At 34.1% G+C, this 25340-nt stretch overlaps 1 protein-coding gene across 1 annotated transcript in view; it reads left to right on the forward strand.

Annotated features, from left to right (window-relative positions):
* Positions 1–19882: 19882 nt before the first annotated feature.
* Positions 19883–25340, forward strand: part of LOC149574810 (uncharacterized) — a 31522-nt gene continuing 26064 nt past the window's right edge. Inside the window, exons 1-2 of the mRNA XM_089815968.1 lie at positions 19883–23433; positions 24711–25174. Of these exons, the coding sequence (XP_089672094.1) occupies positions 19883–23433; positions 24711–25174 (4015 nt within the window). The remainder of the gene's footprint in view (positions 23434–24710; positions 25175–25340) is intronic.

Raw genomic sequence — 25340 nt, forward strand, 5'->3', positions numbered from 1 at the left:
GTTTGTCCAACCATTCAAGAAGAATATTACTGCAATTTTCTTTGTTTGTCACAATAATGCACCCTTGGCTCAATTTAAGACCCTTCTTCCTCCTATTCAACATAAACACAAAACCCCATCACTGACTTTTCCTACATGATAAAAATCAAAGATAAATTTGACTAAAATGACTCGACATACCTCAGAGCTTTCATTGGTAGTCTTTTTCATTTCTTTAGAAGATGCTTTATTTTCTAGTTCAACCACAAGAATCTCTCTCCTGTATCATGACCTTACATTGTAATATTGTATTGCAATTAGGTCTACCCTGTAAGGGTTGCCATTTGGATGAATAACAAACTAAATGATTCCAAGATCCACAATTTGAGTTCCAAAAGCTAAACTTTCCTCGATAGAATTGACAATTGAATCTTTGTATAAAACCCATTGTGCATTGTCCTTGTATCGCACTCCTTATGTGGTGGGCCTTGGTTAGTCTTTGGTAATACACATATTTTCCTTACAATATTTTCTCTTATGACTCTCACAATATTTTGAACTAGATGATGAAATGAATGAAAAGTTCACACTAAGCATAACAGCATATAATCATGGTTCAATGGCAAGTGGGATTGGCCAGGGAAGAGGATGGGGAAGTGTGCCTTTTTGAAATTTGAATCTTGTCCTGGGGACCCACGTGATAAGAATAGAGCTCTAGACAAGCCTATTCTGCCACCCAAGGTAGATTGGTCTGAGGTATTTCCCACAAAATGGTCTTCTCTTTTTGGGGTTAAGCCTACTGGTAATTCTTCCTTTCCTCTGGTTAAAATTCTATCTAGCTTGGAAAAGGGTTCTTATGCGATTGTTATTCTAGATTAGTTGATAGATCATAGCATTGCTTCAATGGCTTCTACCCTGGTGGGAAATTTTATTGGGCAAAGGCTGAACATAGATATTGTAAGATCCTTCATTTAGAAGAAATGGAACCTTAAAGGATAGGTCACTGTAACGAAAAAGGAAAAAGGCTTCCTATCTTTTGATTTCTCTTGTAATGAGGACTTGTCAAACATCCTATGTGAAGGGTCTTGGAGCATAGGTCACTCGACCTTGGTGCTCTAGAAGTGGTCTTTGAAGCTAGATTTGAATGACCCATTTTTTGTGCAAGCACCTGTTTTGGTTAGACTTCCAAAATTGCCACTGGAGTTTTGGAATGAGGATGTCTTCGTGGGAGTGGCAAATTCCTTTGGAGAGCTTTTGTCTATAAATCCAATTATGGCTTCAAGAAGGAGACTAACACATGCAAGGATCTGTATTGGAGTGAGGGAAGGGGTTGATATTCTAGAAGTAGTAAGCTTTTACTCAAAACTTGGGACACATACTTAGAAGTTGGATTATGAAAGTGTTCCTTTTGCCTATTTTCACTGCTTGAAATCTGGGCATTAAGTGAATCGGTGCCCTAAGGCTAAAGCTAGAAAGAAAAGGATTCCTATTCTTTCTAAAACTAGTAAGGAGAAAAAGATCTAGAAAAGAAAGGATATAAAGGAAGGCTGAATGCCCCAGGAGATTCTAGAGAAGGTATCGGTAGCTCCTTTTAACAGAGAAATCCAGTCAATCCAGAATGACCCAAAGGTTGTTGAGATAGTGGAAAAGGTCATGACTGGACCAAAGATTTCTGAGGTGGTAGATTCAAAGGTCCCAGTGGCTCCTTCCAGAGGAGAAATCCAATCAGTCCAAAATGACCCAAAGGTTGATGAGATAGTTGAAAAGGTCATCTTTGGACCATAGATTTCTAAGGTGGTAGATTTAGTCATTATAGGGGTAGACCTTGTCAGCGTAGAAGACAAAGCAGAGGATAAGATTTTGCCTAGACCTAGCGAGGTGGTTGATCTAGTCATAAACCTTAGTTTTCATGGAGTCAAGGAGGTGGATTCTCCAACTAAGGTGGCTATATTAGAGGATAGGATAGAGAATGATATTCTTTTGAAGAGTAAGGGGGAACAAGTGTTGAGCATTGAAGGGGTATTAGAGAGCAAGAATGAAGAGGTAGTAGAGGGAGGTCCTCCTTCTTCCAAAAAGGACAACTTTATTTCTTGCAATTTGGAAGAGAGATTTTAGAAGGAAATTTCACTATCTCCAATTAAGATGGTAAGGGTTGATGACTTTTTGAAGGATATCTTAACCCAAAAAGAAAAATAGTCAGGAGCCCTCCCTGGCTTCTCGGACACAAAACAAGAGTCATAGTAGACCGGATGTGGGAGGGAGGTCAAGGTCAGTAGGAAGAAGGACTACTAGCCAAGTCATTCAAGATGAGGCCAGAAGGAGTTTGGCAGATGGGAGCCAAATAACTATTTTGGAATGTACTTCTAATTTGAAATGAAGATAATTTCTTGGAATATAAGGGACCTCAATGGGATCCATAAGTAGAGAATTTCTTAGGAATATGATTAGAGATTAGAGACCTGATATTTTGATGATTCAAGAGACAAAAATGAAGGAGATTCTGGGTAAGATGTCCTTTAGTAGTAATATGGTAGGTGAGGCAATGGACTTTGAAGGTGCATCGAGATGTTTGCTTACTCTTTTTAATATTAAACAGTTTAGATTTACTACTCTGTTTAATGATGGTAATATTCTCTTTTGTAAAGAGTTTCATCTACACTCAAATGAAAATTGGTTCCTTTTGAATGTTTATGCTCCTAACTCTAAAAGGGAAAGGAAGAATTATTGGACTAAGATTTGTGTGATATGGTCTAGACTAGTAATTTGAATAAAGGTATTATTATGGGAGACTTCAATACTCCTCTTATGGATGAGGAGAAATTGGGAGGTTTGGCTCTAGATTGGGAAAGCAAGATGGACCTCTCCAATTTCATTAATAGCTTGGCTTTTTGGGATATGGATCTGTCAGGTGGAACTTACATTTGGTCCAACAAAAGAGTTGGAAGTGATTGTATCCAGGTTCGGTTGGATAGAGCTCTTATTTCTTTGGACTAGCTAAATTCTTTCTCTTGTAGGTTGTCCCTTCTCCCAAGAGTTGGTTTCCCTGCTCCCAAGAGTTGGTTTGGATCACTCCCCTATATCACTCTCAATTGTCTCTCTTAAACCTAGGAGGAACTTCCCTTTTTGGTTTAAAAAGATGTGGACCTCCCATCCAAATTTATTGCATAGGATATACTATTGGTGGGGAATGGAAGTGGAAGGAACAACTATTTTTGGAGTTGCCAAGAAGTTGAGAAATGTGAAGTGAATGATTAAAGTATGGAATAAGACTAACTTTGGCCATATCTTTCAGGACAGAGAGGAGTTGTCTATCAAGCTCACTTCTATCTAGGACACCATTCAACAAGAAAGTTATAATGATTTGAATGGGAATATTGAGATGTCCACTTTGACTGATTTACATAATATTATTAGCAAAGAGGAGAAGTTATGGAAGCAAAGATCTAGAATCAATTGGCTTAAAGAGGGTGATCAAAATACTAGGTTTTTTCATATCTCTACTCTTAAGCATACAGCAAATAATAGAATATCAGGTGTAAAAAAGGGGGAGGATCTTTTGATAGGAGAGAATGATATTGTTGTTGAGCCTATTTCTTATTTCTCATCTCTTCCATCCTGGGATCCTTTGCTATCGAAGGTGGGTCAAAATGAAATTATCTCTTGTCTCCCACAGATTATTCAACCCCGTCATAATAATATGTTGAGGGTGATCCCAAAAACACATGAAGTTAAAGAAGCTTTGTTCTCTTTTCCTACTGAAAAATCCCTTGGACCTGATGTTTTTCCAACTTTCTTTTTTCAAATTTATTGGGAGGTGGTTATGGAAGATGTGGTGAAGGCTGTCCGAAATTTTTTGGAGCAAGAAGCATTCTTAAGGAGATCAATTTTACTTTCTTGGTCCTCATCCCTAAAGTCCCTGGGGTGAATTCTTTGGATAAATTTAGACCTATTAATCTTTGTAACTCTTTTTACAAGATTATCTCAAAGGTGTTAACCTCAAGAATCTTCAAAATTATCCATTTGATTATATCACAACAACAAACAAGCTTTGTCTCTAGAAGGCAGATATTAGATTCTATCATGATGGCTCATGAAGTGATTCATTCGATGGAGGTAGGAAAAAGAGAAGGTATGCTTCTTAAGCTAGATTTTTCCACAGCCTATGACTGGGTGGACTAGACTTTCCTTGGTTTGGTGCTTTAGGCTTTTGGATTTGATCAGAAAGTTTGTAAGCTTATTTCTACTTCTTCCCTTGCAATCTTGGTAAATGGAGCTCCCTCAAATTTTTTAAACCTTCGAGAGGGTTAAGACAGGGGGATCCTATTTCTCCTATTTTGTTCATTATCATGGCTGAATGTATTGGAAGGTTGATTGAGAGAAAAAAACAAGAAGGGAGACTTAAAGGGATCAAACCGTCTTTGAGAAGTACTTATTTTTCTCATCAGCAATTTGTGGATGATACTATCATGGGAGGGGAGGCTTCTATTAAGGAGGCTAAAGTGATGAAAGAAATTATAGATTTGTATATTAGAGGATCGAGACAGCTTATTAATTGGGATAAAAGCTCTATCTTCTTCGTTAATACTCTAGAGGATAGATAAAGGAAAATAGCGAGAATTCTTGGATGTGGAGTGGGAAAGCTCCCTTCTACTTATCTCAATCTCCCTATGGGCTCAAAGCCCCCTAATTCCTTCTAGAATGGGATTCTTGACAGGTTTAGGAAGAAGTTGGTGAGCTGGAAAGGGGCTTCTCTTACTCAAGTAGGAAAATGTCTTTTGGTAAAATCCACTCTTCAAAATCTCCAAATGTATGCCCTGAGGCTTTTTGGGATATCGATAAAGTTTGCTGAAAAAATGGAAAAGATCCAGAGAGATTTTCTTTGGTTTGGCCTTGAGGATCGGAATAGATATCCCCTTGTGGCTTGGGATAATGTCTATCTTCCAAAGTGTTTTGGGGGCCTGGGAATTAGGAAATTAAAGCATCTTAATAAGGTTCTACTAGCTAAACAGATATGGCACATTTTTAGTAGCACAGGGGAATGGAGAGATATTTTTATTAACAAGTATATCAGAAGACCTACTATCTAGTTCCTACTCAATAATGAAGATATCCTGAATGGATCGGTTATTTGGAATGGAATCCTTAAGGCAAGGGATTTGGCCAAAGCTAAGATTAAGTGGAAAGTGGGTAATGGTGAGGACATTCTATTCTGGTGTGATAATTGGTTGATTCAAGGCCCCCTTATAAATAATCCTATCTTTGAAAATTGGTCAAATGTTTGTATTAGGCAATTTGGTTTGAAATTTTCTGATTATAAGACTGACTAGGGTTGGAGAGACCTGTCTCTCATTTTGAATGACCTCAAGCCGATTCTGATAATGCTGAACTCTTTGATTCTTAATAAAAAGAGGGATGAAGTTATTTGGGGAGACAACCCAAATGGTTGTTACTCAGTTGCATTAGGATATAACTCTCTTTGGAGCTTGAATGAGAAGCCCCCTAGGCTAAAGCTAGATACTTGGTCTTACCCCAAAGATCAATATCTTTTTCTGGTTGGCTTTACAAGAAAAAATCCTTACCCAAGATAATTTAATTAAAAGAGGACATTAAATGCCTAATAGATGTATTCTATGTAAAAATCAGATGGAAATGACAAATCATTTGTTTATCCATTGTTCTTATTCTAGGGAGGTTTGGGATAGTTTAACTAAGAATCTTGGGGTAAGTTGGTGGAAGTCAAGCAATGTACTGGATTTATTTTGCCAATAGAATAGTATGTTTAAAGGAACTAATTTACAGTATTTAAGTACTTGGACTTTGCCTCATTTGTGTTGGGGAGTATGGAAGCAAAGAAACAATCGAATCTTTAGAGAAAGAGAGGAACCTGATTTCGTTCTGACAGACAAGATATATAGAGGCATGAAGGAAAATTATCAAGTAAGAAAGGGGGGAGATTTTGAAAGTGGTGGTAAGAAGAAGGAGAAAGATAAAGATAGGACATGAAATGGCTACTCCCTCTGAAGGGATGGCATAAAGAAAATTTTGATGGTGCGGCCAAAGGAAACCCTAGACCTTCAAGTTGTGGAGGTATCATTAGAAATAGCTATGGTGGAGGGGAGGCGGCTTTTTCTCATCCATTGGGATATCAGACAAACCATTATATAGAAGCTAGTGTTGCATGCCACACGGTGAAATTAGCTTTGGACATGGAAGTTAAAAAAGTATGGTTGGAGGGGGATTCATATAACATCATAAGGTGTATTAAAGGGATCACTCAACCATCATGGTCAATAGAAAATATTATTGATAAGACCCGCTCCCTTCTTGATAATTTTGAAAGTGTCAACATCACCCATGAATACAAGGAGGCAAACTCTGTGGTGGACTGGTTTGCCAACAAAGCAGTCAGGCAAGAAAAGGGGATGATTTGGAATTCCAGCGGAAATATTCTGGAAGAGGTGAAAAGCCTAATTGAACTAGACAAAATCCAAGGTGGTATAGTGGATATCTAACTGTCATAATGGTATTTAATGAGAGTTGGGGTTCAAGTAATTATAATAATAACATTTACAAAAAATGTAGTCAGATGAGGTTATCGGTGTCACCTCGACACATTTCTTGGGTCAATTTCTCTCTCTTTCTTTACCATTTTGGGGGTAAAGATAGACATTTTGGTGATTATCACAGAGGTGGCCATTAGGGTTTCTAGAGGTTGGAGAAGGGTTATCAAAAGTTGGGGTTTATGACAATTGTGAGCATTGAGAACTCAGAGATGGTGGGGGAAAGAATTAGGAAGGAACTTGTTGGTGAAGCAGAAAATGGAAGCACAGGATGAAAGTTTGAGAAAAGCTAGAGAAGGGTGGTATAGCCAACTACATTTCAAAACTTCATGGTTTTGACCCTATGGTCACTAACTATATGGTGGATTCATGGAAGGATCGAAGGGTGAAAGTGGACAGGTTTTCGTTTCAAGTCACTGAGGAAATCATTTCTCTGGTAACTGAAATTCTGGCAAGGGGATGAAGTTTTTTAGGGACAAGAAGATGTCAGTGAATGCTGTGAAGGAATTTGCGAAGAATATGGAGGAGAGAAATGAATTGGTAAAGTGTGAAACTTACTACAAAATGGATTCTATCAAGAAGCTATGGAGGTATGTTTTATGAGCCATTATAGAGTATATTTCTTTGGACACTAGATTTGATAGAGTAAGAACACATCACTTCATTTTACTCAATCACTTTCGCTATAGTGTCAAGATTTTGTTCCCTTTCTATTTATATACTTCAATATGTAAGAGTATTTCTAGGCATAAGAAGAAACCCTCAACAAATCCGGCCCTACATGAGGGGTTATTGCTTCTAATTTATGAGCATTTCAAGGCTCAGACCATAAGCAAAACCACTCTGCAGGGTGCAGATGCTTCTATAGATATGGGAAGCTCTAATTTTTCATCTAATTTGGAGGATGTCCAAAGTATTAATTCAAAGGATGAAGAGAACATTACACCTGTGAAAAAGGCCAAGGATTCAGATAAGAAGTTGCCTTCAACAATAAAAACCCTAAGTAGGAAGAGCCCTAGAGGCCATGTGTCGAAATCATCTGCACAATTAGATGAAGAGTATAATGAGGAAGGGGATGATATGAAAATTGATGAAGAGGGTGAAGAGGAGGCAGAAACTAAGTCAGTGGAGCTGGTGGCTAAGAAACAGGAGGTCAAAAGAGAAGGATGTTGAGGGGATTGTGGATTCTGGGCCGGAGCTTCCTACTATTCCTCTTTCCCCTATTCATCCTCAAGAATCAAACATGGAGAAGAAAAATGGTGAGGGAGGAGAGGTGGTCATTAAGGATAGGTGCATGACCTAGAGAAACTTTAATGTAAGAACTTCCAAAATGGGTATATTGAGAGAGGCAATGAACCCACAAATTTTAGAAGAAAAATAGGGTCAGCTCCAGTTAAAGGATCTCATTGATCCAGCAATGGTGGCCATAATAGATAATGCAAGGGAGACTAGAATTAATTTGCTTAATAATGCTAGGAACAACATGATTGACAATTTTAGGTCAATCAAATGGCTTTACCATGAGTTGGAGGAGTTCAGAGAAAAAATAGGCTAGCTGGAACAGAAAAGGAAGATGCCAGATTGTGGGAATTTAAATGATCAGGGGGATCGACTTAGTTTGGCTAAGAAGAGAATCCACAATTTCAAAAATTACAACCATAATCTAGCAAGTTAGATGCTTACCATTCTAACTTCTATCAATGATAATATCTCATCCCTTACTGGAATGTTGAAAACAAGGGGTCTTCTAGATGAAAATGAGGAGAAGGACAAAGAAAGAGCCTGGATGGAAGAGTAAGTGACTACTGACATTACCTTCAGCAACATGGAGTGGGATAGTCAGAAGAAGCAGGACTAGGTGGCTAAGGAGATTAACAAAGCCTATGAAGTAGCGAAAACGATGTAGGAGCTAGAGAGAAAGACAAAGGAATAACAATGGTCTTTCTTTTCCTGTCTTTTGGAATGAAAGATTGTTGTAGTTTTTTTTTTTTGTCTAGTTGGTTTGTTATTCTACTGGCCTTTAGGTTGGCCTTCATTTTTTAGCTAGGCTTTATCTGCTTATTATCAGCCTTTGTCTTTTTGTCTGTTTGTTGAACTGGCCCTTTGGTTGGCCTTCTTTTACTAGCTGGGCTCTTATGACTTATTATTAGCCTTATGATGTGTTTTAACTCTTAGGTTTCAGGATCCTTGTAAAACCTATTTTTCTTATCAAAAACAACATATAACCATGAAATCAATTCCATTATGTGTAGGGATACAACACGCTTGATAGTTCTTATGTGTCTCATGCATGGTTGATTGAAAGTGTGAAACTTAGGATTTAGACATTTTTAAGAGTGCCCTAGCTAATCCAATCATTTATTTGGTGAAATCAATCCATTATGGGTATTTTCTTATTTAACTGAGCCTGATTGGGCCTATTAGACCTTTGAAAAATTGACTTTACTTTTACATAGATGTAACATAGTTGCATTATGGCTAGTATAGTTTTAGTAAGAATAATGTGATTGCATTATGTCCAGTATGACAATTTAGTCTTATTAAGCATAACACGACCACATTTTGAGTGCATGACCCTCAAATGGGTCTTCCAAGATTAGGTTTACCTAATTTCATAAAAAGGTGTCCACTTATACCCCCCTTTTTGCACACCATCTTGGTGCACTTACCCATGTCCACAGTTTCAAGGAAAACACACACACACACACATAGATTTATGCCTCCTTATTCACTTCTCTATAAATAGACTAAGAAAAAAATAACATCTCATTAAGAATGACCAACATAAATGTTTAACTTTATCCTTACTCGAGGACTAAGAAAATGAAACCATTACCATTATAATCATGTTCTACTACCACACCTTAAAGAGAGTTGTCCCAAGGATAACGACTAACCATGAATAGACATGGAAATCAATTCAAATATAAGAGCCCCTTTCAAATTGCACTTTTTTAATTCTAGCTTAATGAACTAAATTTAAGAAGTATTAAAAAATGAAAGGAAACTATTTTACACACTATATGAACTCAAAAAATGAAGCCATGTCTATTATGATCATCATATACTTTTGAAAAAATAAAATTTGGTCTCTTTAATTATTATGATAATTTTGTGCTACCTTAAACATATAAAGCTCTACCTTAAAGGTAACAAGATATCATGAAATAGAGATGAGAATCAAAACCTTAACTATCATGATATAAAGATGAGAATCAATTTAAATTCTCATTTTGTTTATATTTACATCGTTACTTGAGAACTAAGAAAATGAAACCATTACCATTATAATCATGTTCTACTACCATAACTTAAAGAGAGTTGTCCCAAGGATAACAACTAACCATGAAATAGATATGGGAATCAATTGAAATATAAGAGCCCCTTTCAAGCTGCACTTTTTTAATTCTAGCTTAATGAATTAAATTAAAGAAGTGTTAAAAAATGAAAGGAAACTATTTTACACCACTATAAGCACTCAGAAGATCAAGCCATGTCTATTATGATCATCATTTACTTTTGAAAAAATGAAATTTGGTCTCTTTAATTTTTATGATCATTTAATGTTACATTAAACATATAAAGAGCCATCATAAAGGTCCCAAGATATCATGAAATAGAGATGAGAATCAAAACCTTTAGCTATCACAATATAAAGATGAGAATTAGTTTAAATGGGGATATTTGTCTTCTTTTTTACTCATGTGGGCAATCCAAACTTCCTTCTTATTCACTTTTATGAGTCTCTCTCTCTCTCACACACACACACACCTGCTTGTGCATACACACATACATGTGTATACACAGATACACACGCAAAATTTCTCTGTGTGCGACCGTGTACACACACATAAATCTCTCTATAATGCATATAGACATTAAAAAATTGTGCATGTATTTATAGAGGTGATGTACCAACATAAATCCATAACTTTGTCAATCAATCAATCTTTAGTATTTGTGAGAAATATTGACAATAAAATTATAGTGCACCACAACATAAGATAAAATTACCATTTTAAATATTATTGAAGAAATCTCCTTTTAAACTTAGGGTAATGAATTTAATTTAGCAATATAAGAAAACCTACCAATGTGCCAATTTTAAGAGGAAACGGGAAAATATTGTTTTTGTGCTGTCCGAGTCAGCCTAGAGAGAGTAGCAATCAAGCATGTGGGATGCCAGCAATAATCTCTCGTCATCACACTCGGAATAGTGTCTATTAGCATTGCTGCAGCCTTTGGGTTTATTCAAAGACGTCTTAATCGTAACAAATTCAAATATTAAAAGACTTTAAAAGGTTTAGATGTAGTCTATGTGGGATAAATTAACAAACGAAAACCACAACGTTATTTTATAGAATGTAAAATTTTCCAGTTCTCGTCTGTACGGTATTCACGCGTCGAGCATCCATTGTACTATTAAAGGAGGTGTTCTCGAGCATCCATGGTTTTAATGAGCCAAAACTGATATTGCGCTCAAGAGAAATATGCCCAATTATATATGTTTTATCTCATCCAACACTCTAAAGGTAGAAGAATGAAAGGGTAACAAGGGATTTTATTAGTTCCTGCCTATAGGCAGGATTACTAACGCATTCATGCAGGTTTTTAGTTTGACCAATCGCATCTATGTATTTTGCCATTTCTTAAAACTGTTCTAATGTTTATTTTCACTAAGCATTTTCGAAACATTTATTAATCTTCTTTATCTCACGTTTCATTGGCTCTACTTAAATTAGGCAAGGAGAAAAATGAATTTTTCCAAACCAAAATCGATGAAAATTGTTACAATAAATTTTGCCGTGCATACCTGTCCCACTTGGAACTCTGCATTAACGTTACTTGTGTAGATTTAATTAAATGCTTATAAATGCTCGCCTTAAAATTGTTACAATAAATTTTGCCGTGCATACCTGTCCCACTTGGAATTCTGCATTAACGTTACTTGTGTAGATTTAATTAAATGCTTATAAATGCAAGCCTTATCTTTATCTTCCACCGACGCACTTAGCATTTATGTCCACCTTTCAGCTTACTTGATTTTCTGCATTTGTGATCGTTTATTTCTCTTGACTGAGACAAAGCAAGGAAATCTATCTTTTGCCAGTTAAAAATCTTCGCAGGATCCGGAAATTTAAGAAGCAAGATTCGTGGATACTTCTGTTCTCCTCGATTTTCTGCTTTCAGACAGGTCAAGCCATTTCTAATCTATGTGTTCAGTATATTTTTTTCTTTTTTCTCTGTGCAGTGCATTTTTATCTAGAAATGTTTTGTGTTTGGCTGGATTTGGGCTTTCCTTTTCATGTAGTTGAATTTTTAATATTTTTTTTGGGAATCAGATTTATTCAGTGTTCAAATTAGTCTTCGCGTCACTTTTTACCTATTTTTGTAGGCTGCTTTCGTCTCTGGTTCTAAAACTGAGTGGCTTTTCCTATTCTGAACCAGAGATTCTTCAATCACACACAAGAGTTACAGAGCGGTTTGTCAGTGGTGGGTGTCGAACCTTGGTTGCCTATAGTCCTCAGCCTGAGAGTAACAATAGTTTAGATGCTTGATAAAGCTATTTCAGGATTATATTGTGTGCTAATTTTTAGGAAAATTCAATTTATACAACTATACGAAGCAAATTCAAAATCCTGTCCTGGTCAATATATGTCCTATACAATTAACTAAACTGGAACCATAGATACAAACAGCCAACTTGTAAAATGAAAATGAACATAAGACAAAAGTAATAAAAAGGGATTGTGACCTTTTGGCTGTATCTCATCATTAACTGCACAAATTGAAACCCCAATACAATGAATACTTATATAGTGACATTAAATATTTATATCAGTAAGATACCCATCAGAAAATAGGGAGAAGCTAGTCAAGAGATAAATCATCAGGGCTTTCATCTTGGAGAACCGTATTCAAATCCACGGGAAAATTTAGCCAAAGGACACCCTCCGAACGTATTATAATAAAAGAGCCTCCTAAATATGTCATCTTATATTAGTAGGTTAGTCCACTTAAATTACAGTCTAGGAATCTTGAGAGATGCATTGGTGAGTGACATGTATCTTATGTAGCTCATGGTAAGATATAGATACACGGACTGATGACTCCCCATATTTGATCCGGGAATTTACTACACATTAATGCTCTTGTGTTCTATTTTTTGGTCCAAAGCTATACAGCTCTAAATATATAAAACCAAAATACTACACACTAGAAAATATCTTGAAAACAGAAAACCCAGCTCTAAGGTGGAAAAACATGACAATTTAAACATCATTCGAACCCAAATGACGGGTTTCTCCGTTTCGTTCTTCCAAAATTGAGGACATAGAAACATTGAATTTCGGGGAGTCAACATAAAACTCTGAGTTTTGCAGTTCAATTTAAGCTGCAAAGCGTATTCGGTCTAATTCTGAAGAACCCACAAGAAAAAGAAAAAATTTCTTTCACTCCATTTTCACTGACGATGTCCTTCTTAGAAGATTTATACATCATTATTCCACCCAAAAGAAAAAAGAAGCATACTACAAAAAGCAAGACGACTACGCTTTAAACCAGTAAGTCCTTACACACCTCTCTGAAAAATTACCATATGGACTGTAAAGTTGTTTAGCCTTCAATCTATTATTTTTGCATACCCGGATACTTTTAAGGTGGGGCTCCTAGGAGACAGAGATCGATCACTCCGCCCCCGAGTGGTTAGGGTTGCGTGATGTCTGGAAATCACGATCGCTCTGATCATATTTAGTTTTTGTGTCCGTTAGTAATTTCTGTTAAAGATGGCAGCAATGGTTGGCGTGGATCTGCAAGTGTTGGATAAAGTAACCCTGCTACGCAACTTAAAAGAGGGCTTTCAATGGTTGGAGAAGAAACTCAGACATTTATGCGGTTATGTGCAAGCTCCTGATCAACTGAAAGCGCATGATCTGTCCGAGCAAGAAGTGAGGGAAATTATGAAGCATAAGGCGGATGAATATGTAGCAACAAGTTCCCCTATACATCTAAAATAGGTAAACAAAACAATAAATATTTCCCTACATCACAACGCCACATTTCTCATTCTGGCACTGAAAAAGGAGATTCAAGAAAGAGTTACAGTATAAATATCAGAGAACCCATGAATACATTTAAAAATACATTACATCACTAACTACATCTACTGATCTAATTCATGTAATTTAAAACCCTATATCTCCAACACCTCTGAGACTAAACACAAATTTACGCTACCCTTTCTTCATGAAAAATAAGATGACAAACCCTTTCCACAACGATGATCATTCCCAAAGTGGTATGTGCTGAAAATGGTCCCTAATCATGTTCAGGACTAGAACCTGTGTTAGCACCTGGTGACTTGAACTGGATCTGTCAATACATAATAAATCAAATAAAAATGATTCAAACAGAGAGCAATAAAATCATGTGTAAGAGAGAAGATATTTCAATTGTGATTGTTTTAGGTCTTAACCGAAAAACATGGTGAGCCTGGTCACTACATCATTTTTAAAAATTATTTTTTGTGATTTAAATTTTAAATTCTTATTGGTCGAAAGGATTTTCACCAAAGGTAATTTTCTTTTTTAATTATTGAAAAATGGACAGAAAAAAAGAACAGATAAGCTTGTATTAATTATTATGACAATGTACGGCTGGAAATCTAGAAGCTTCTTCTAGTTTCTAATGCTTACCAGGTGCATATCTTCCCCCTCCATTAACGGTGTCACTGATCTTGTTGGTGTGATGTGATAGCCTGAGGATATGAGACCTTGGGAATAGGGTATGAACATGAAGCCACGCATTCAACATCTACAATAAATTTAGAAAGTCCAAACATATACCACTGCTTCCAGTCATCAACCCATTCTGTATGAGATGATTTCCAAAAGCATATCCTCCTTGCATATTCACGATGCAACCTCTCCATTTTTTCAGATGGGATTCAATGTTGATGAGGTACTAAATGAATGTAAGATTCCGCTCTTTGTTGACTTGTTACCAAAACTATAGTATGTTGCCAAAGTTGTCTGGTTATTTTGGCTCACAAAAAATGTGGCAGTCACAGTGCCCTTAATTTTTTTGGGTAGATGCATATTCATAGCTAGTTCAAACATTGAATGCATCCAACCATCACAAAAGCTGCTCATTTTCCTGAAAGACCAGATCAAAAAAACTTTAATGGCATTCAATTTGTCAAAATTCACATTGCCCTGCTGACATCTATGTGACCGAAGACCATGCCAACCAGGAATTGAATAGGTGCCTACTAATTAAACATGAATTTTCAAGGTTCTCTCAATGTGGCAAAATGGTCATGTTTGACACGTTGAGATGGCTTATTGTGAAAGCTGTCATTTACTTTCATTGCCAGATATTTTCACTTGGAGACTTGTGTCACTAAAGGACTGCATCTAAGTTCCAATTTTATTGTAGGCTCCAAAAGAAATATTAAAAAATGCCATTTACAATTTGTCATGTACCTCATCTCGAGTTAAGGGAAACACAAAATTATTCCAGTCGGACAGGACACATCTGGGAGCTACACTTTATACAATGTCAGGGCTCCAACTCGGGTCTGTGGGATTTTATTCCACCCATGCCATTTCATTAAACATTGTTTGCCATATAATCTTGTTCAAAATGTGTGACCGTATAAATCTTTTAAAATAAAAAACTTTTTTCACCAATATTGATTTGGTCGTAAGTGATTTGAGTGTTGTTTTGGCTAAATTCATATAATGTTATACATTCGATCTTATATATTTTTTACATTAATGTGCTCTTTTATATTTTTGCATTTTATTCTTTTTGTTCTATCTAACTTTTGCTTTAAAAAAACAAACTCTTACAATTTTTTTAAACATGAAACAATTTTTCTCAAATTGCAACATAAGCCGTGACAAATATAATGTGTGATATTTAAGTTGAAAAAGAATAATTTAAGGGATTTTCTTAGATTTTGAACTTTCCTTTATCAATTTTATTTAACGAAAAAATATTAAGAATTTTTTTAGAGTCTTACAAATTATTTATTTAATTTTTATCATTTCTTGTAATAAATAGAATCATAAATTATTATACTAATAATTTTCAAAAAAAAATATTTATGTATACTTTTATCAAATTTGATTATTTGTATAATACTATATTATAATATAACAATTATATTAAATGAAGTTTTATGTAATGATATTATTTTATTTATATATATTAAAAGTAATTAAAAATATACATTATTTTCTTTTTTATTAATAAAAAAGTTGAGAGATAACTCAAGACTGTAAAAAATTATTCAATGTTCTTATTTTTAAAATTAAAAATTAAAAGAAAGTTGATTTTCAATATAATAAAACAAACTCATTACATGAATAAAAAATATAAAACTTTCCATCTTCATAGTGTTCTTATTCATTTATTTTGAAAAAAAATATCTTATACTTGAAAAAAATTGAAGTTGTTTTCCAATCTTTTTCATTTTCTATTAGAATCTTTTAGATTTCTTTTAACTTATAATAATTTAAGTACAACTATTAGAAAATTAAATATAAATATTATGACATTAAATTAACTACCAAGATGTCACTAATTATTAATTTAAGTTCTACAAGGACTTAGAGCTATCATACTAAGTTTTTAAGCATCCCAATTATGCATCAGCAAGGAAGGCTCCAAGTAATATAAGCACAAAAATTAACTATCCACTCTATCATAAAATTATTAGAATGCATATATGTTATTATATATGAAAACATGTTCAAAGTGACATAATTATATTAATTTTCAAGCTTATGTCTTTTGAAAAAAAGAAGCACATAATTATATTAATAAAAAAATAGAATAACAATTATAACTAAACAACAAAACATATAACTAGCCTACTCCAAATAAACATATAGACCGGCATCATTGCAATGTATAGGTTTAATTTGAAGCATTTCTAAAAGCTTCTTTCCAGATTTCTTGTAGCCAATAGAATTTGTAAATGTTTTCCTCCCAAATCATTATTTGACAGTTAGATATAATATTCTCAAACAAGCATTAGCTACGCTGAATCTATATTTCATTATTTGATTAGTCAATTTATATTACATAAACTCCTACTAAACTATCAAGGTACAAAAATCTGTTTTACATATATCTCAACCTCCTACATCTTGCCCAATTTTTAAAGTTCATTTATAAATAAACTTTATTAAATTAATATATCAGGTGAGATCTATATTTAAGAAAATAAATTTATAGACTAGTAATATTTAGGAAAATTCAACTCATACAAGAAATAATTATAATTATATAAGTTGTTATAATTTAAAGTTGATTTTTTTATTATTATTTATGAATTCTAAATTCTAAATTTATAATAAATTTGATCACTATTAACTTATAATATTAATTAATAGTAATATCTAATTAATAATTAATAATTAATATTTCTAATTACATTATAAGTATATTAAGTATTAATACGATTGTATGGATAATATAATATAATATGTTAACTATTATTTTTTAATACAAATCTATAAATATATTAATTTATATTGACAATAGTATTATTGATATCATACTTGTAACTATTAGATAAGTTACAGTTATAAAACTAATAGTTATAGATTATTAATATTAATTATTAACTTTAAAGTTTATTATAGTATTTTATTTTTAGCTTGTCTTTCAAGTATTTCTTTTACTATATGAATTTGGATTGTAGAGGTAATCATTTCCTTTTTATTATTACATTTCAAATTCAATGTAGTTACAATGGAAACTAAGCCTACAACTCATGTTGATGTACACCAGAATTCTTCTTCAAATGACTCCATCATAAGTTGTAACTTTGTTCTTTTTGCATTGCTGGATCAGCATCGACATCATCTGCATCGGCATTCATATCAGCCATCTGGAGTGATTTCAGAGCTATGAATGGATCTTTCATGGCAGAGTGCCCTACAGGGAATCAATTGATTTTCAAGTAATGAATGAGATATTAGAATAAACCATTGGAATTAATTAGAACACCCCATTTATTCTTTCTTCTATAATCCCAACCCCACCCCCCATTTTGGTACCCTTAACAACTAGGCGGGTGGAGCGTAGGGATTCCTACCTTTCTAGGCTAGGATTCTTTCCTACCTTTCGGGTAGGCAAGTTGTTAAAAGCTAACAAAATATTAGGGGCCGCCTTTAGAATAGTAGGGGAATTCTTATTGGGGGAGGTGGGCTATTCGCCAAGGCGGCAAGCCCTATAGTTCCCACGCACAACATGTTACGTATAGAATCTGTCTCAAGCCTAGGGGCGGCACATCTGTAGGCAGGCCCCCTGCACCAAAGCACGTCATTTTTATTTGTCAGATTTTTGTATTCTACCAATGTTATGTTTGCTGTTTAAGAAGGTGTCAGTTAGTAAAGACAAGTGTTGTTTTCCCACTACCCTAAGGTGCACTGACACCAATCTAGAAAGAATAAAAGAGGGGACAAATTAAATAGCATTCAAGTAGAACCTAGTTTTTATACTTATTTGTTCTATAGCATACATTATATACCTATATGCAATTCTTTTTAGTTTACAATTTGAATAAAATGCTTTTCTAAAATAATTTCAATAGATGATTATAATTTCATTTTTATAACAATTATATTTCTTTCTAAAGCTTAGCTCTGAAGTAAAACAAAAACTAAAGCTTTTAACACCAGCTTATTCTTGCCTTCAAAACAACTAATGCTTTGCGATTATATAGGCATAAATAACATTACTCCAAATGAAACACTAAACCATGGTTTCGTTTCTTATTTAATTATATAGTTTAGCTGATACTTTTAAAGTTCTTAAGAGTAATTTTACTTCTCAAATTCATCATGTAAACATATATTTGTTGTAATTTTTTCCTTGCCATTTTCGCTTTGCTAATTATTTGATGCTGTAATATTCTTTTCTAACATTTACTTTTGCTTTTTTCCCTCTGAATAGCTTATCGCATGCTAGTTCATTTTCTTTGAACATTTTGGTGCCAGTAGCTAAAGTAAGTGAATTGTCCCAGCCATTGTACTAGCAAAAGCTTTTACATTCAGGTAAGATTATTGTAAGAAAAAGCTATTGTTATTTACTTTCTTTAGTTTTGTTTATATGGTAATACTATTATAAGGTATACTTTTTAGTGTTACATTGCTTTTTGTTCAACGTTTTCCTTTTTATAATTTTGCTCTTCCATTTCAAAAAACTGTCATCACCTCTAATTGAGGCCGATATGTGAAATTTTAATTCTAGAAAACGGTGAGATGTCCTTCGACATTGACAATGTACTTAGGCAACAAGGATTGTCTAGAATTGCAACATTTACATATAATGTTGGCGACTGTTTATTTGATTCACTACAACTTTTGCTTTGCAATAAGTATACATCAACTGACCTTCGCAAAGGAGCTATTCAATACTTTTTGACCAGTCTAGAAAAACAGGAACCAGAAGCGGTTAATTCTTACAACCATGAATTGCATCCAGAAATACTTTATGAGTTGCATAGAGTTAAGGACCGTCAAACATATTTCCGAAGAATGCAAAGAACTGCAAATCCTAATATAATTAGCGATGAACTAGGTCTTTGGGGAGATATATTTTGTATACAATGGTTGTCCAAATGGCTAAATATAGGAATATGTGTTTGGTCATCTACAACAGGAAAAAAATACTTGCATTTTAATGAATTCTTAACAACTAAACCATACTCAATTCTCTTCCACGATGTGAATCCACTTTGTGGCCATTTTGAACCACTGATACAATCAATCACACCAAACTCACAAAACCAACAACATCTACGTTTATCTCAATTTAAGAAATCAATCAGGAATACTACACAGAACCAACTCACAAGAAATGTAAATATGACAACTACAATGACAATAGATGAAAGCTATCAACGAATAAACAATAAACAAAAACAACCTACAAAATAGAAGACTTGTCTTCGAACATTAAAAAACAAGAACGAAAATAACAGCCAACAAAAGGACATTGCAAAACAAAAGACTTCTCTCCAAAAATTAAAAAAGTCTATTCGAAATAATACTATAGAACAAGTCTCAAAAAAATGAAAGAGAACGTTATCCCCAATTGATGTATTCAAGAACACAATTAATGACACACCAACACACATGTGTACCATTTGTCAAACATTACAATTCAAGAAACACATTAAAAAATTTCGCTTTCAACAAAAGGAGACTTATTGCAATTTAGTCAAATCAAATTATGACACATTATCAAATTCTATTTGCCGCAAATGTAATGATGCATTAAAAAAATAGAAGATCCCTGAATATGCTATGCCACATAACATTTGAATGAACAAGCCAATGCAATATGTGCAAATGCTAACACAATTAGAAGAGCGTCTTGTTTCATTGCGGATTGCATTCGCACAAATTTGGGAACTGGGGCACAAAAGGTCTCAACTTGGGTTAACTGGTTCAATAATCAATGTACCTGTAGATACTAATGTCACACAAACAGCTTTGCCTTTATCAACTACTAGTACAACAACAATTGTTGTGTCCTTGAAAAGGAAACTAGAATACAAAAATGCATTTCAAAAGGGAATGGTACGGCCAAACATTATTATGCAAGCCCTTCAACAACTAATAGAAAGAACACTTTACCAAATAGAACATGTCAAACTAAATAAAGATTGGAAACAAGTTCTACAAACAGATAATGAGAGGAGTGAAAAGAATGATCTAAATGAAATTGAAACTGAATGTGAAAGTGACACTGAAAATGTAATTTGTGAAACTTTGGTGCACGGATTCACAGAATCTATTAACATACATAAAATGCAAGACAAATTGCTAGAAATTGCACCTGCACAAAACCAATGTCCCATTGGAATATTCAAAGACAAATATGCAGAAGAAATGAATTTCCCAACATTATTTTTTGACGATCCACGTGACCATGACATTGACCAAAAACTATCATACCAAAAAATTGCAAAGTGGGAATTGTTGCACTCACAAAGACGTTTTTCATATCACATAACAAATCTTTTCTTCAAAACAATAAAAATACTCATACATCAAGTCATGTCCACAATATGGATCAGAATTCGCAAAGGACAACTTAAAGGAAGAAAGCTATTAGCAAAAGATGTTAAACACAAACCAAACCTAGAAAAAATACTAAAATCTGATATAGGCTATGTCGACTTCAAAAGAATTCGTATATCTCCAGACTATGCACATCAACTAAAAAAAGACGTCTTTGCTATGATACGACAACTAGGACCTCCAACATTTTTCCTCACATTTACTAGTGCTGAACAAAACTGGAAGGCTCTAATGAACACACTCAAACAACTATACAACAATCATCAATCAACAAAACAAAACATATCAAGTATAATAGAAGAACTTAATACAAATGAACTAATTAAAAAGGATCCGATAACTTGTGTGCGGTACTATAGACATCGGATAAACGCTTTAAAAAAAATGATACTTTCAGACCACTCTTTCTTTGGAAATGTAGTTGATTTCTTTCCAGTAACAGAATTCCAAAATCGAGGAAACGAACATGACCACTTTCTTATATGGGTGAAAGATGCACCTGTCTATGGAAAGCAAAGCAATGAAAGTATTACAAATTTTATTGATACATATCTTACATGTGAAACAAAAAATTTTGATCCAGATATTGCTATTCTCCATAGACATCATCATACGAAGCAATGCAAAAGATCAAAAAATAAACATTGTAGACATAACTTCCCATTTCCACCAATGAGAGCAATGACAATACTTGATCCGTTACTTGAACAAGAAAAAAACATAAGCTTAATAGCTAACAAAATTCAATGCAAACTTGAACTTGCAATGTATGACACATCCTTTACATTTGACAACTTTTTGACCGAAATAGACATAACTGAAGAGAACTATATTCTTGCTTTAAGGTCAACAATCCATAGACCAACAATCTTTCTCCGAAGAAAGCCATCACAGATTTGGAATAATAGCTTTGGGAAAATGATACCTCCTCTATGGAAAGCCAATACAGATGCACAGTTTATTCTCAATGCATATGCAGCTGCAATGTATTGTAGTTCATACATAGCAAAAGTTGACAAATCTATGACAAATGCTTTCAAAAAAATACGTGATGATCATCAACGAGACAATATAGATGCACTCAAGATGATAGGAAAACTTGGAAATGCTTTGCTAAACCTACAACAAATGTCCGCTCAACAAGCAGGTCATTTAGTTTTAGCTCTACCATTGCACTCCAGTTCTAGAAAATGCACGTTTATTGATACACGATCGCATCATGACCGTACATTTATATTAAAACCAATTGAACAGCTAAAAAAAGAACAAGACAATTCTGAAAATGTAATGTGTAGATCACTAATCCAATATTACCTACATCGTCCACAAGCTATCGCTAATCTATGTTTAGCAGAATTTGTATCAAGTTATAAAAAAGATGGAAGCAAGCTTGAACCAAAAGCTAAACCAAATATCATTCTTTTCATTAACTTTAATAAATATTTACAGCTAGAGAACTATTGTAGGGAACAATTATTGCTATATGTTCCCTTCATTGTAACTGAAGATACATTTAAACAAAATTACGGCTCATGGGAAAAGGCTTACATGCATAATCAAAATATAATTTATAACAATCGAGCGAAGTTTTCGTACAACACAAATTCAATGTGGGGTGATATTGACAATGCTATTGATACAATAAATGACAACGAAGAAAACAGAGCCAATACTCGCCAACAACCAATAATTAAAGACCTTGATGAACAATATGACATGCATCAAGATATAGAAACCAAACTTCCCAACCAGTTTAAAAGTACAACTCAAAAATCTTTCAATATCACACAACTCCCTCGAATGATGAATAACAATGAGTACTATAACTTGAGGAGAAAGTTAAATAGAGAACAACAAGAAATCGTCAAGGATATTGTCATAAAAAAATTGAAAGACATCAAAACTCCTTTGCATCTTTTTCTAACTGGAGGAGCTGGAACTGGGAAAACATTTACAGCAACAACCATTTTTCAAGCACTTATTCACATTTACAGCAATTGCATTGACAATGATCCAGATAAACCTAAAGGCCTAATAACTGCATATACAGGAAAGGCAGCATACAATATAGGTGGAAGTACACTTCATTCTGCTTTTCATATACCTTTCAATAAATCAGATTTCATTCCACTGAGTACAGAAACATTAGACACAATGTCAAAGAACTACAATCAATTACGTGTACTGCTCATAGACGAAATTTCATTGGTAGGTTATACTTTCCTACGTTACATTGATAGGCGACTACGTGACATAATGCAATTGCCAACATTATACTTTGGCAATCTAGACACAATTTTCTGTGGCGACTTCTATCAAGCACTTCCGGTGCTTGATTCACCGATTTTTGACAACAAACCACCAACAACAGAATTAATGCCTCATACATTTTGGACTGACAATGTAAAATGCTATTCACTAAGCACTACAATGCGTCAAAAAGATGAGAGATTTGTTTCAATTCTAAATAACATACGTCTAGGACAACATACATATGATGATATACACTATCTCAATCAAACTTGTCTTCAACCCCCACCTATTGATCCAACATTTTCATATCTATTCTACAAAAAAAAGGATGTCAATGCAGACAATAACAATATGCTTTCCAAGGTTCCCGGGAACTATATCATATTAAATGCAATAGACTTTGAAGATGAAAATTTCAATGCAATGCAACTATATACACACGCAATGATTCTACCAGCTCAAATACTTGTAAAGCCAAACATTCTCGTTGAAATTTTTGCAAGAAACTACAACACGCAAGATGGTCTTGTAAATGGGTCAGACGGAATATTTAAAGCATATACCAAACAACAAGAAATAGACATAGTTTGGATACAATTCAATGATACAAAAATTGGCCAACAACAAAGAAATAAACTTTACCAATACTACATTCCAGGCATTCAAAAAGAATGGGTTCCCATCCTTCGAATTGCAAAGCCAATTCCAAAAATATCAACTATCGAAAAAGTTCGCACTAGAAAACAATTTCCAATACAAGTAGCATGTGCTAGAACAATACATAGAGCCCAAGGCCTCACAATGGATGGCCTTGCATTTGATCCTAGTGGCATAACACAACATGGCTTAACATACACAGCACTTTCAAGAACAAGAACAATTAATTCATTATATCTTTTGAAACCTTTGATTCCAGCAAACTTCAAAATCCACAATAAAATTCATCATGAAATGTCTCGGCTACAGTCAAATGCAGCGTGGAAACTTGAAAATCAATTTTCGTGTATAACTCACAATACACACATATTGCTATGTACATTGAACACGCGCAGCCTACATGCTCATGCAAATGACATCTTAAATGATTATGCTATAATGTCCACTGATATCATATGCCTACAAGAAATTTTTTCCCTCCCACGCAATACTGATATTTTGTTTAAAAAATACAACCATTCAATGTATCATATACATGGTCTAGCAATACTTACTTCAAAAAATCTTTTCGTGACCAATTCAATAGAACATAGATCAAAAAACATCGAAGCCATGACAATTACAGTTAGTGAATCAGATTCTCAAGTCAATATCTGTAATGTTTACATACGACCACACACAACAATTGCTAAAATCAAAATGCTTATTACTGAAATAGCTACAAGCTACATATCAAAAAACAAGCTTTACATTGTTGGAGATTTTAACATAGATATGTCCATAGAAAACATAATCACAACAACACTCATGAAACATATGCAAAAATACAATATTTAGTTTATGCTAAATCAAACACATAGCATAAACAAACCACTCATTGATCATGTATGGACAAATTCACCAGCAAGTATCTGCTCCATTTACAAGACTGAAGCATACTGGACAGACCATCTTGCAACATTCATACAACTATATGCAATTTGATTCTAGTTTCTGTTATGTTTACAACAGCAATGACTCCACCAAAGCGACTAGCAAGTGAACTGCCACAAGATCACTAGGAGCTCACTAAAAGGTATTTTGAATCTGAACTTTTCAATCTTTTCACTTTTGCAAATATTTTTGAATAAAAACTATTGACCTTTGCTTATTACAGGCCAAAAGAAGACAATGAACCATTCATACTAATAGAAGATCTAAATGCAAAAAAAGGAGGCCAAAGTTTCAAAGGTGATGTCTTAGTAGTTTACAGAACTTTCCTGGACAAAGCAACCAAAACACGTGAAGTTCTACGTGCTGATCTTACAGATTCCAAAGGAGAGCTTACTATAACATTAAATGTCAGTGGCAACAACCTTCTCAGTAAATATGAAAGTAAAATAATTCCAGGCATGGCATTAAAAATAACAGACTTTGACATCGAACCAAAATCAGATTTTGATCGAGGAGACAGTGACTGCATACTAATTCTAAAAGATTCCAGCATGGTTGAAACAATACCAACTATATTGCATGAATATAGATTCATTCCTGGTACAACTATAAAGCAATTACTCACAAGCACAGCTGACTACTCCACTGGAACAATTGCTGCTATTGTTTTAGCAGCATACAAAAAAGGTACTCAATATGTGCTCTAAATCAAGGATGGAAATAGTGACATGAGCAAGGCACTGGTAAGCTTATACACATAACTTTATTGATAATCTATGAAAATAATTATCCATTTTCTGTCTTTCCATCACATTTTACAATTGCACTATGGAAAATTAAAAAAATAAAAAAC

This window comes from Cupressus sempervirens, chromosome 2 (assembly GCF_028749045.1).
Source record: "Cupressus sempervirens isolate cs-2001-9-10 chromosome 2, ASM2874904v1, whole genome shotgun sequence".
Classification (NCBI taxonomy): domain Eukaryota; kingdom Viridiplantae; phylum Streptophyta; class Pinopsida; order Cupressales; family Cupressaceae; genus Cupressus; species Cupressus sempervirens.